The 13084-nt window shown below is 44.6% G+C and overlaps 2 protein-coding genes across 2 annotated transcripts in view; one reads left to right on the top strand and one right to left on the bottom strand.

Moving 5' to 3' along the window:
• FBXO36 (F-box protein 36) overlaps positions 1-12134 on the top strand; it is a 79990-nt gene extending 67856 nt beyond the window's left edge. Inside the window, 2 exon segments of the mRNA XM_012434072.2 lie at positions 5722-5894; positions 11273-12134. Of these exon segments, the coding sequence (XP_012289495.2) occupies positions 5722-5894; positions 11273-11461 (362 nt within the window). The 3' untranslated portion in view covers positions 11462-12134.
• Positions 8296-13084, bottom strand: part of SLC16A14 (solute carrier family 16 member 14) — a 55678-nt gene continuing 50889 nt past the window's right edge. Inside the window, exon 5 of the mRNA XM_064372916.1 lies at positions 8296-8378. Within this exon, the coding sequence (XP_064228986.1) occupies positions 8302-8378 (77 nt within the window). The 3' untranslated portion in view covers positions 8296-8301. The remainder of the gene's footprint in view (positions 8379-13084) is intronic.

Here is a 13084-nt window from a genome sequence, read left to right as displayed (position 1 = left end):
GGTGTTTTCTTACCCCTTTTGCCATCATGCCTTGTTCCATAATCCATTTTCTCTAGGTTTTTGTCTGCTTGTTTGTTTGTTTAGGCATCAGCCTTTAACTTGGGCCTTTATTTTCTCATTCCTAACTAACACCTCTTCCAGCACTCCTCCCCTCCTTGCTGCCCTTGCTCATCAGCTTCTGCTTGTCTTCAGCCTGGATCTCTAGCTTCTGCTCACCTTGGTTGGGTTCTGCAAGCGGAGGGTGAGGTGGGAGAGTGCAGGAGGTAGGAGCGTGGGAGGCTGGCTCTGGGCTGCAGAGCAGAGAAGGCAGATCTAAATAAGATCCTACATTTTATCATTTATTATTAACTGATTTTTTAAGATTAAATATTGAATTAACGCACATAGTAAAACAAAAGTTAAATCAGTTTGAAAAAGTTTTAGGTTAGGCGCTGTGGCTCATGCCTGTAATCTCAGCACTTTGCGAGGCAAAGGTGGGAGGACTGCTTGAGCCCAGGAGTTTGAGGCCAGCCTGGACAACATAGAGAGACACTGTCTATACAAAAAATAAAAAATTAGCTGGGCACGGTGGCACATGCCTGTAGCCCCAGCTACTTGGGAGTTTGAGGTGGGAGGATGGCTTGAGCTAGGAGGTCAAAGCTGCAGCAAGCCATGATTGTGTCACTACACTCTAGGCAGGGGGACAGGATTAGACCCCTTCTCAAAAAAAAAGAAAAAAGAAAAGAAAGGTTTTGGCATGAAAATAAGTCTCTCTCTGTCCCATGTTTCTAGTTTCAGTGACAAACATCATTAGGAGTTTTTGTTATATCCTTATAAAAATGGTTTATGCATACATACAAGAATATGTTATGTTAACACAAAAAGGGCCAGACGCAGTAGCTCACACCTGTAATCTGAGGGCTTTGGGAGGCCAAGGCGGGAGGATCACTTGAGCCCAAGGAGTTCAAGACCAGCCTGGGCAATGTGATGAAATCCTGTCTCTACAAAAAGTACAAAAATTAACGGGGTGTGATGGTATTCACCTGTGGTTCCATCTACTGGGGAGGCTGAAATGGGACGATCACTGGTATCCAAGAGGTCACAGCTGCAGTGATTGCGCCACCGTACTCCAGTATGGGCAACAGAGTGAGAGCCTATCTTTAAATAAATAAATAAATAAAATAAACAAAAAGAAAAATCTTTTTTTGGGGGGGGTGTGGAGACAGAGTCTCCCTCTGTAGCCCAGGCTGGAGTGCAGTAGTGTGATCTTATCTCACTGTAGCCTCTGCCTTCCAGGTTCAAGTGATTCTCCTGCTTCAGCCTCCCGTGTAGTTGGCATTACAGCCCCCAATACCATGCCCAGCTAATTTTTCTATTTTTAGTAGAGACAGTGTTTCACCATGTTGGCCGGGCTGGTCTCAAACTCCTGACCTCAAATGATCTGCCCACCTTGGCCTCCCAAAGTGCTGGGATTACAGGTGTGAGTCACCACGCCCGGCCAAAAAGAAGAATCTTATACATTGTGTTCTGTAGCTTGCTCTTTAAAAGTTTTCAAATTTAGAAATATTTTAAACCTACAGAAAAGAACATTACAGAGACTCTGGCTGAGTGTGGTGGCTCACGCCTATAATCCTAGCACTTTGGGAGGCCAAGGTGGGCAGATCATTTGAGGTCAGGAGTTTGAGACCAGCCTGGCCAACATGGTGAGACCCCATCTCTACTAAAAATATAAAAAATTAGCTGGGCATGTTGGTGCCTGTAATCCCAGCTACTCCGGAAGCTGAGTCACTTGAACCCAGGAGACGGAGGCTGTAGTGAGCCAAGCTCACACCACTGCACTCCAGACTAGGCAACAGAGTGAGACTCCATCTCCAAAAAAAAAAAAAAAATTACAGAGAATTGATACCACTAACAAAAGATGTTAACATTTGTCCTAGATACTTTATTTTATCTAAATTATCACATTTTTTTGTTGTAACTTGTTCATAATATCCTCTTGTTTTGATGTCTGTAGGATCTGTAGTGTGTTCTTTTTCACTCCATGATAATGGTAATTTACATTTCCTCTATTTTCTTTTTTTTTTGTTGTTAATTACTCTTGCCAGGGGTTTACTTCTTCTATTAATTTTTTCATAGAACTAACTTTTAGCTTTGTTGATTTTATGAGTTTTTAAAAATTGATTTCTGTTCTTACCTTTAATTCCTTTCTACTACTTTTCTTAGGTCTGGTTTGTTGGTCTTTCTTTAGCTTCTTGAGATGGAAGCATAAATCATTGTTTATTTATTCATTTTATTTTATTTTTTATTTTTGACACAGGGTTTTGCTCTGTCGCCCAGGCTGGAGTGCAGTGGTGTGATCATGGCTCACTACAGCCTCAACCTCTTGGGTTCAAGTGATCCTCCTGCCTCAGCTTCTGGAGTAGCTGGGACTTCAGGTGTACACCAGCACACCTGGATAATTTTGTAGAGACAGGGTCTCATTATGTTGCCCAGGCTGGTCTTCGAACTTATCATCTGTAACTCCTGCCTTCAAGTGATATCCCACCTTGACCTTCCAAAGTGCTGGGATTATAGACATGAGCCACTGCACCTGGCCTAATCATTGTTTAGAGCCATTTTTCTTCCTCTAAATTTTCTTTCAATGCTGCTTTACTACATTACACAAGTTTTGATAACTTGTGTCTTTATTCTCATTCATTTTCATTCAGTTAAGACATATTCTAATTTCCATTTTGATTTCTTCTTTGACCCTTAGATTATTAAGAAATATACTGTTTAGGTGGTGGCTCATGCCTCTAATCCCAGCACTTTGGGAGGCCAAGGTGAGTGGATTGCCTGGGGTCAGGAGTTTGAGACCAGCCTGGGCAACATGGTGAAACCCCTTCTCTACTAAAAATACAAAAATTGCCAGGCGCAATGGCTCACACCTATAATCCCAGCACTTTGGGAGGCCGAGGTGGGCACATCACCTGAGGTTGGGAGTTCGAGACCAGCCTGACCAACATGGAGAAACCCCATCTCTATTAAAAATACAAAATTATCCAGGCGTGGTGGCGCATGCCTATAATCCCAGCTACTCGGGAGGCTGAGGCCGGCAAATCACTTGAATCTGTGAGACAAAGGTTGTGGCGAGCCGAGATTGCACTGAGATCGCACCATTGCATTCCAGCCTGGGCAACAAAAAAAGAAAGAAAGAAAAATGTTTGATTTCCAGGTAGTTGAGGATTTTGTAGTTACTTTCTTTGTTCTTAATTTTTAGCTAAATTATATATGGTCACAGAATCTACTCCTAATGGTTTTAATTTTTTCAGTAATTTCAATTTTGTGTCATCCTTTCTCTGGGCTATATTCATCTTTTTCTTCATCCCAGTTTTAGTATAAATGCTGCTGACAAAAGCATCATATAATATCTTTTTTTTTTTTTGAAATGGAGTTTCACTCTTGTTACCCAGGCTGGAGTGCAATGGCGCGATCTCGGCTCACCGCAACCTCCGCCTCCTGGGTTCAGGCAATTCTCCTGCCTCAGCCTCCTGAGTAGCTGGGATTACAGGCACGCGCCACCATGCCCAGGTAATTTTTTTGTATTTTTAGTAGAGACGGGGTTTCACCATGTTGACCAGGACAGTCTCGATCTCTTGACCTCGTGATCTACCCGCCTCGGCCTCCCAAAGTGCTGGGGTTACAGGCATGAGCCACCGCGCCCGGCCCATAATATCTTTTAAAAACAAAAAAAGATTACAAATATATAGTCAAATTTCCACTTCCCACCTATTTCCCCCCGATTCACATCTATTAACTATTCTAAAGTTGGTTGAAAGGTAAAATGTTGGCAAGGATTTAGCAGTGTTGGTAGAGAAAAGAGAACCCTTGTACACTGCTGGTGGGATGTAAGTATAGCCATTATGGAAAACCAGCATGGAAGTTCCTCAAAAGATTAAAAATAGAACTACCATATGATCCAGCAATCCCACTATTAGATATATAGCCAAAGGGAATGAAATCAGTGTATAAAAGAGATAACTGTACTTCCATGTTCACTGCAGCATTATTCACAATAGCCAAGATATGGAATCAACCTATCCATCAACAGATGAATGGATAAACAGAATGCAATACACATACACAATGGAATACTATCCAGCCTTTTTTGTTAAAAAAAGGAAGTCCTATCATCTGTGACAACATGGGTGAACCTGGGGGTCATTACGCTAAGGGGAGTAAGCCAGGCACAGAAAGACAAACGATGCATGATCTCACTTATGTGTGAGTAGTATAGGGGTCACCTGAGGCCGGGAGAGCAGGGAGAAATTAGGGAGAGTTGGTCAAAGGATACAACATTTCAGTTAGATGGAAGAAATAAATCAAAGAGATGTGTTGTTCAACATGGTGACTGTAGTTAATAGCAACCTATTGTGTTCTTGAAGACCACCAAGTAGATTTTTTTTTTTTTTGAGACGGAGTTTTGCTCTTGTTGACCAGGCTGGAGTGCAATGGTGTGATCTCGGCTCACCGCAACCTCCATCTCCCAGGTTTAAGCGATTCTCCTGCCTCGGCCTCCCGAGTAGCTGGGATTACAGGCATGTACCACCACGCCCAGCTAATTTTGTATTTTTAGTAGAGACGGGGTTTCTCCATGTTGGTCAGGTTGGTCTCAAACTCCCAACCTCAGGTGATCCACCCACCTCGGCCTTCCAAAGTGCTGGGATTACAGGTGTGAGCCACCACACTTGGCCCTCTTTCTATTTTTTTCTATCAAATGAAGATAGGGATGAAAGGAAACAGTAAAGAAAAAGGAAGAAAGTTTGGTGTAGACACAGTGTATAAAAACAACAGGGGCATGGTGTCTCATGCCTGCAATTCCAGCACTTTGAGAGGCCAAGGTGGGAGGATTACTTGAGCCCAGGAGTTCTAGACCAGCCTGGGATACATAGTAAGACTATGTCTCGGCCAGGCATGGTGGCTCATGCCTGTAATCCAAGCACTTTGGAGGCCAAGGCGGGCGGATCACCTGAGGTTGGGAGTTCAAGACCAGCCTGATCAACATGGTGAAACCCTGTCTTAAAAAAAGATAAAAATAATAAAAATAAACTTTAAAAAAAGACTACATCTCTTCAAAAAAAAGAAAGCAGGCAGGCATGGTGGCACCCACTGGTAGTCCCAACTACTCAGGAAGCTGAAATGGGAGGATTGCTTGAAATGGGAGGACTGCAGTGAGCTGAGATTGCGCCACAGCACTCCAGCCTGGGCTAACCCTCTAAAAAAAAAATTAAATACGAGAGCAAAAGTCAACTAAAATTAGGATACAGTGTGTTTTAGACCAATGGGGAGTAGAGGGGCTGGCAGAAAAGCCACGTGGACCAGCATTTTTTTTCCTCCACATAGCTGCCCGCTTGGAGAGGCTGTATGAGTACAGTGTAATACCCAGACCAATTAAATTAGCAGTATAGACTGGAGTTTGGGGCTGACGAGACCAAGGGGATGCAGAAATCACTGTGCTAAACAGTGAGTGTCCCTAAAAGATTCTGATCTCAGGGCAGAGACGGCAATTGGAAACAGATGCCTCAAAACTGCATTCTCTTAGTCCCAAAGGCAGCTTGGTGAAAGTAAGAATGACTCAGCATCATCTAACATCACTCCCAGGGAAAAAATGCCCTGAAGCTTGTATCTCACTGATTGTTGTTACAGTTTTGACGTGACTGTACATGATAACCATCTTGGTTTGTTGGCTTCTTTGAATTACAGGTCAAACTGCCATAATATTTGGTGTAAGAACATTAGACTTTGTCATCAATTTGTGCAAAGGTAAATTTGACTTCCCTGAATGGCTCTCAGACGATTTGCTCCTAAATATCATTTCTTATCTGGATCTGGAAGATATTGCCAGGCTTTCTCAAACATCACACAGATTTGCAAAGGTAACAGTCAATTATTTTATGTCTATATAGAATTTTCCATGTGCTTTCTAAAAACTTTTTTTAACGTAACAATCATTTGTTGAGTACCAACTTTGTGATGGAGACTGATTGTCTTAACCACACAGCAGCAGAGAGGAAAAGACATTCCTCCCCTCAAAGAAGTTACAGTCTTACAGGAGAGGTTCATGTAGATACAAATAATTATAATACAGTGTGATCAGTTCAGCAAGGGATGTATATGCAAGGTACAAAGACAGTGAAAAGTGATTTTCTCTGCCTCGCTGCACAGAAGCGGGTTACTTTATCCGGCTTTTGAGGGTGAAATTGGTGAAGACAGGTGATCTGGGTTAGGGGTCATTCCAAGTCAAGGAACAGCCAAGGGGAAGCATGGTGGCATAAGAGAATAGGGCAAAGTGCCGGGCACAGTGGCTCACACCTGTAATCCCAGCACTTTGGGAAACCTAGGTGGGTGGATCACCTGAAGTCAGGAGTTCAAGACCAGCCTGACCAACGTGGGGAAACCCTGTCTCTACTAAAAATACAAAAATTAGCCGGGCATGGTGGCAGGCACCTGTAATCCCAGCTGCTTGGGAGGCTGAGGCAGGAGAATTGCTTGAACCCAGGAGGCAGAGGCGGAGGTTGCAGTGAACCAAGATCACAGCACTGCACTCCATCCAGCCTGGGGGATAGAGCAAGATTCTGTCTCCCTCCAAAAAAACAGAATAGGGCAAGGAGGAACTACCTGACATCCATTTCCACTTCTTCCAGTAATAGCCTCTGCTGCATTGCCGTCTCCCAGTATGTGTGCTTCCGTGGGCTGTCCATTGCAGTGCCCTGTTTTCTTCCCTGCCCCAAGCAGACAAGATGCACTGTCTCACTGCTTCGAATCCTCAGCAGAATGACCCGAGAACAGAACGCACTGTCAGTTCTGATTCCAGCCAGTGTCAAGGCTTCATTGTGACCTTTCTCAGTTGTACTCCGTGGCTCCTGGAAGGTGCCTTGGTCCCTACTTCTTCCATTGTTTCTTCAATTCTAGACCCCGCAACCCTACCCCACAATCACACACATACTAATTTTCCATTAAATACCTCTTTGGCTTAAGTCAGTCAGAATTGGAATCTGTTGCTTGCAACCGAGGAACCCCAACTAGCTTGGTATTTAGCTATAATGTATTGGGGCAGTGTCCATTTATAAAAGAACATACAACATTTTCCAAGATGATTCAAATCATAATCTTATTATCTAAAAAGCCAACATTTTCCAGCACTTTGGGAGGCTGAGGAGGGAGGATTGCTTGAGCCCAGGAATTTGAGACCAACTTGGGCAAAATAAGGAGATGTCATCTCTGCAATAAATTTTTAAAAAATTAGCTGAGTAACTGTAATCCCAGTTACTCTGGAGGCTGAGGCAGGAGGATCACTTGAGCCCAGGGGGTTGAGGTTACAGTGAGTTGTATTCATATCACTGCACCCCAGCCTGAGCAACAGAGCAAAATGCTATCTCAAAAAAAAAATTGTTTTAATTAATATAATCTTTTTTTATTTTGAGATGGAGTCTTGCTCTGTCGCCCAGGCTGGAGTGCAATGGCATGATCTCAGCTCACTGCAAACTCTCCCTCCTGGGTTCAAATGATTCTCCTGCCTCAGCCTCCCGAGTAACTGGGTTTACAGGCACCCGCCATCATGCCCGGCTAATTTTTGTATTTTTAGTAGAGATGGGGTTTCCCCATGTTGGTCAGGCTGGTCTCAAACTCCTGACCTCAGATGATACACCCACCTTGGCCTCCCAAAGTGCTGGGATTATAAGCATGAGCCATTTCACCTGGCCTTAAGTAATATAATCCATATTACAGTACTTCATATATTCCTTTTGAGTGTGTGTGTGTATGTCTGTGTGTGTATATCTATATGTACACACATATACTTAATTTCTAAAATAGAGGTGGGATTTCATTGTGTTGCCTAAGTTGCTCTTGAACTCCTGGGCTCAAATGACCCTCCCACCTCAGCCTCCCAAAGATGGAGTCTTGCTCTGTTGTCAGGCTGGCATGCAGTGGCGTGATCTTGGCTCACTCCCACCTCAGCCTCCCAAGTAGCTGGGACTACAGGTGCACGCCACCATACCTGGCAAATTTTTGTATTTTTAGTAGAGACAGGGTTTCACCATGTTGCCCTGGCTGGTCTTGAACTCCTGACCTCAAGTGACTGGGATTACAGGCGTGAGCCACTGGAGCCCGGCTGGGCCCAAGAATTTGACCAGTTGATATTAAGGTTGAACAGAGCAAATGTCTCAGAAGACTCTAGAAGGCTGAAAGCTCGCGGGAGGGGATCTCCTAGCATCACTGTGCGCAGGCAGTGTGGTGTGTTTAAATCAGCAGGAGGCTGGAGAGCTGGGTTCTGTTCTGTTCTTAGCTCGGCCACTCCCCAGCATGCACCTGGAGCAGCATCCATCTCCGTTCTCTTCTCTCAGCCCTCCCTGGTTTTCCTATTTGCAAAAGGAGAGGTTTTAACTAGATAAGCCCTACGATTCTCTTCAACTTTACAGTTTATGTATGTAAAATTCATGCACCACCACCAGGGGTAGCTAAATCCATGATTAGCTGGGCTTTGGATCCAAGTAGCTAGAACTATGGAACCTTGTTTTGCAACCCGGCAACTAAGCAAAAGAGCACCAGGGGTTGGGAGTCATAGATGGGGGTATTTTGTATACCAACTTACAATATCAAACAAAACTGTAAATATTTTCAGTATAAAATTGGATGGCTCATAAATGAAGTTATACTAGTGGAAATTTTAGCTCTTCTGAGAATTCCTTCCTTTTCTCCCAAATCTTGTAGTTTTCTCCCATAATTTCTATTACAAGCACATTGATATCTGAAATGTACCGTGCTGGTAATGGGATAGTATTCCACATTGGCGCCGCAGTTCCGGATCTTTTAAAGGCGGTTCACATAACCTATTTTTCCACATTAAGACATCTTTAAAGTTTTCCTTTGTTTCTATTTAGAATGTGTTGTAATCTGAGTAGAGGAACTAAATCTTGAAGAACTGTTGAAGGAGAGATAAGATCATGAATGTCCTAACACCAAAATGTTTTGGGGTCTGTAGATTTTCAGTGTTGCTGCTTAACAGTAACCATTATGTGAATATAATAGCTGTTGCTTTGATGGTTATGCAGAAAGGATCTTAAGCAGTTATGCCTTATTGTACTATTCATTTCTATTTGTAATTCATTCTTTTCCCTTACTGGAGTACTTTCAGAAGAGCATGAACTATGGAAGAAGTCAGGAGTGGTGACTGCTTTCTTTTTTTTTTTTTGAGACTGACTCTTGCTCTGTCACCCAGGCTAGAGTGCAATGATGTGATCTCTGCTCACTGCAACCTCCACCTCCTGGGTTCAAGTGATTCTCCTGCCTCTGCCTCTTGAGTAGCTGGGATTACAGGTGGCTACCACCACACCCAGCTAATTTTTGTATTTTTAGTAGAGACAGGGTTTCAACATGTTGGCCAGGCTGGTTTCGAACTCCTGACCTCAAATGATCCATCTGCCCCGGACTCCCACAGTGCTGGGATTACAGGCATGAGCAACCACGCCCAGCTGGTGACTGCTTTCTGTTCAGAAGTGAATGTACTGGTGTAAGGAGGTTGAGATCACACTTACACATTCCTTCCTCCCCAGGAGGAAGTCAGGATGCAGGGGAGCACAGCATAACGGGGCTGGCCGGGGCTGGTGCTGTTTGGGATAGAAGGTAGGATGGGTAGTGGGAAGCTGGGTATGGGCCAGGGAGGCTGCCCTGGTGGTCCATTATGGGGGGACAGCAATCATGCCTATGTTTGTATGAACTCAAGATTTAGCTCCCACTTACAAGTAAGAACATGCGCTATTTGGTTTCCCATTTCTGTGTTAGTTTGCTTAGGATAACAGTCTTTAGTGGCATCCAGGTTGCTGCAAGGATTGGCTTCATTCTTTTTTTATGGTGTGCCATGGCAAAAGTTAACAGAAGAATAGAACATCTTCTACATTTGACACCAAGAAGGCTCACCCCTTGCAGGAAGTAGAGAAGGTTTGGATCACATCACCGGGCGTAGCATCTTGATGAGTTGAAGTGCTGGCTAAAGACAAAGAGAAATGGAATGATGGTAGAGGGAGAAAGTACAACTCGTGCCTTGTGACCTGATGCAGAAGCCAGGACTGTAGAAGCCACCCAGATTTTCTTCCTTCCTCAGATATGTATACATTTATGTGTGGGGAGTATTTTTCCCTCTCCCTTTCTCCTACTGTTTTATATAGGATAAAGTGGTGCCGATGAACTTTGTAATTCTATTGCATAGGATAGAAAGATGAATTGGACCAGGCACGGTGGCTCACAGGTTCATGCCTATAATCACAGCACTTTGGGAGGCTGAGATGGGCAGATCACATGAGGTCAGGAATTCAAGACCAGCCTGGCCAACATGGTGAAACCCTGTCTCTATCAAAAATACAAAAATTAGCTGGGTGTGGTGGCATGCATCTGTAGTCCCAGCTACTTGGGAGGTTGAGGCAGGAGAATCACCTGAACCCAGTAGGCAGAGGTTGCAGTGAGCTGAGATCGTAACACCACACTCCAGCCTGGGCAACAGAGTGAGACTCCGTCTAAAAATATAAATAGATAAATAGAGATTAACTGGAATTAACTAGAGGCAATAAATATCACCCAGATGTTTACAGTGACTGTTGGGACTTGGCAGCGGTGGGTGGGGGTGAGGGTGGAGAATAAACACGTTTTCATTTGCATGAAGGAGTGTTGTTCGGTGTTGTAGGAGCATGTTGTGTCTACTGCTGCCATTTGGAAGTTTCAGCGTGTGCAGAAGGGAATGTCCTTTAGATATATGTGCACTTAGATATTTACGCCTGGCTCTTTTTCTCAAAGCGGAAGTTTCTCAAGGCAGGACCTGTATCTGGCACAGGTAGTGTTTCTTCCAGTGTCCCACAGGCAGCAGGAGTTTGATAATGAGTTTGAGTGAGTAAATGGCTTTTACTTTTTTTTCTGAGACAGAGTCTCGCTCTGTCACCAGGCTGGAGTGCAGTGGTGCAATCTTGGCTCACTACAACCTCCCACCTCCAAGGTTCAAGCAATTCTCCTGCCTCAGCCTCCCAAGTAGCTAGGATTACAGGTGCATGCCACCATGCCCGGCTAATTTTTTTTTTTGTATTTTTAATAGAGACAGGGTTTCACCATGTTGGCCAGGCTGCTCTTGAACTCCTGACTTCACGATCTGCCTGCCTCGGCCTCCCAAAGTGTTGAGATTACAGGCGTGAGCTACCATGCCCAGCCAAAATGGCTTTTACTTAACACACGTGTGCTGTAACCCACGTCTGGCTTTTCCCATCCACAGCTGTGCATGTCTGATAAACTGTGAGAACAGGTAGTCCAGTCGACTTGTGACACCATCACTCCCGACATGAGGGCCCTGGCAGCAGACGTGGGCTGGAGGAAGGTGTTCTTCACAAACAAGCTCCAGCTCCAGCGGCAGCTCCGCAGGAGGAACCAAAAGCACGGAAGCCTGAGAGACAAGCAACCTTAGACGCACGTTTTCCCACCAGCAGGGAGCTGAGGCATGGCTCTGTTTCTCTTTGGTGTCCAAATCTCTTCCGTCTCCTTTTCTTAAGAACTAAGGTTTTGCTGATGCATGGAGCAATTTAAAAGCGTAGCGGATTTGCACACAAATGCAGCAGAACCTGGCTGCCCAGTGCCTTGCTGGAGTCACTGTCCCTGTCCTTCTGGGGTCAGATCATGACCTGAGGACAAGGGCTGCAAGACGCGGAGCCCCACAGGCCACCATCTTCCATATCCCAACTCCTACTAGAAAAGAGGCTTCTGTTGTATGTCAACAAATAATAAATGATGATTAGCAGGTTTTTATTAGACATCTGTTTTATGTAGGCATTTGAAAGGGTAATGGGGCTTTTGAATTTTTTCCTGGCGTTGTATCATCTGAGTCCAGCCATGGAGCAGGTGGCTGAGTGTCCCCAGCAGGAACCATGAGGGGCAGGTACCACAGGAGGCACTTGGGGTGAGTGCAGCTGCCTTCCCAACCTGGTTCTGCTAAGTCCATATTCAGGGCCCTGTCCTTGTGGGCCCCGGATGCCAGGCTCCATCCTCCCACGTAGACAGCTTCTGACCTGGCGCTGAGTCTTAGCTGGAGGAGTGCAGGCATCCTGCTTACAGATCTTGCTCAAAGTACAACTTCCCAGGACTGCTTCACATTGTTAAATAAACCTATCATCATTGCTTTCTTTTTCTTCTTCTTCTTCTTTTTTTTTTTTTTGTATTTTCTTTTTAGTAGAGATGGGGTTTTGCCATGTAGGCCAGGCTGGTCTTGAACTTCTAACCTCGAGTGATCCGCCTGCCCCAGCTTCGCAAAGTGCTGGGATTACAGGCGTGAACCACTACATCTGGCTGAAACCTATAGACATTTCTTAGAGAAATGCTGTTTCCCCAAAGGAATGTGAATAGCTACCACTTTTCACAAGGATATTTAAGAAAACAGGCTATGAGTTAAGTAAGTGAAAATGTTAAGTATGGCTTGTATGCTGTTAAGATGGCAGAGGGATAAAAAGAATACAGTTCTAGGGGAGAAAGGTCACTTCCCTGAGAAGGGTTACATAAAAATGTTTTTCTTGGCCAGGTGCAGTGGCTCATACCTGTAATCCCAGCACTTTGGGAGGCCAAGGTGGGCGGATCACGAGGACAAGAGTTCGAGACCAGCCTGACCAACATGGTGAAACCCCGTCTCTACTAAAAATACAAAAATTAGCCGGGCGTGGTGGCAGGCACCTGTGGTCCCAGTTACTCAGGAGGCTGATGCAGGAGAATCGCTTGAACCCGGGAGGCAAAGGTTGCAGTGAGCCGAGATCGCGCCATTGCACTCCAGCCTGGGCAACAGAGTGAGGCTCTATCTCAAAAAAAAAAAAAAAAAAAAAAAAATGTTTGTCTCTGCACTTTCTTGATTATTAGGGTACTCCCAGAAAATGAACTCATAGCAGCAAATAATCCAATGACTCCTTTTAGGTTACAGAGCAAAGTAGCTTTCTACTTCCATATCACCTTATAATATATAGCCTTGTAATTTCTTCTTCCCTGCAACCTCCGCCTTCCTACCTAGGAAAACTCACATGCCCTGTGCCAGAGAAACTGCCCAGGATGC

Source organism: Aotus nancymaae, unplaced genomic scaffold, assembly GCF_030222135.1.
Source record: "Aotus nancymaae isolate 86718 unplaced genomic scaffold, 86718_ANA_hifiasm-v0.15.2.pri h1tg000008l, whole genome shotgun sequence".
Taxonomy (NCBI): Eukaryota; Metazoa; Chordata; class Mammalia; order Primates; family Aotidae; genus Aotus; species Aotus nancymaae.
This window is presented reverse-complemented; position numbering and strand designations above follow the sequence as displayed.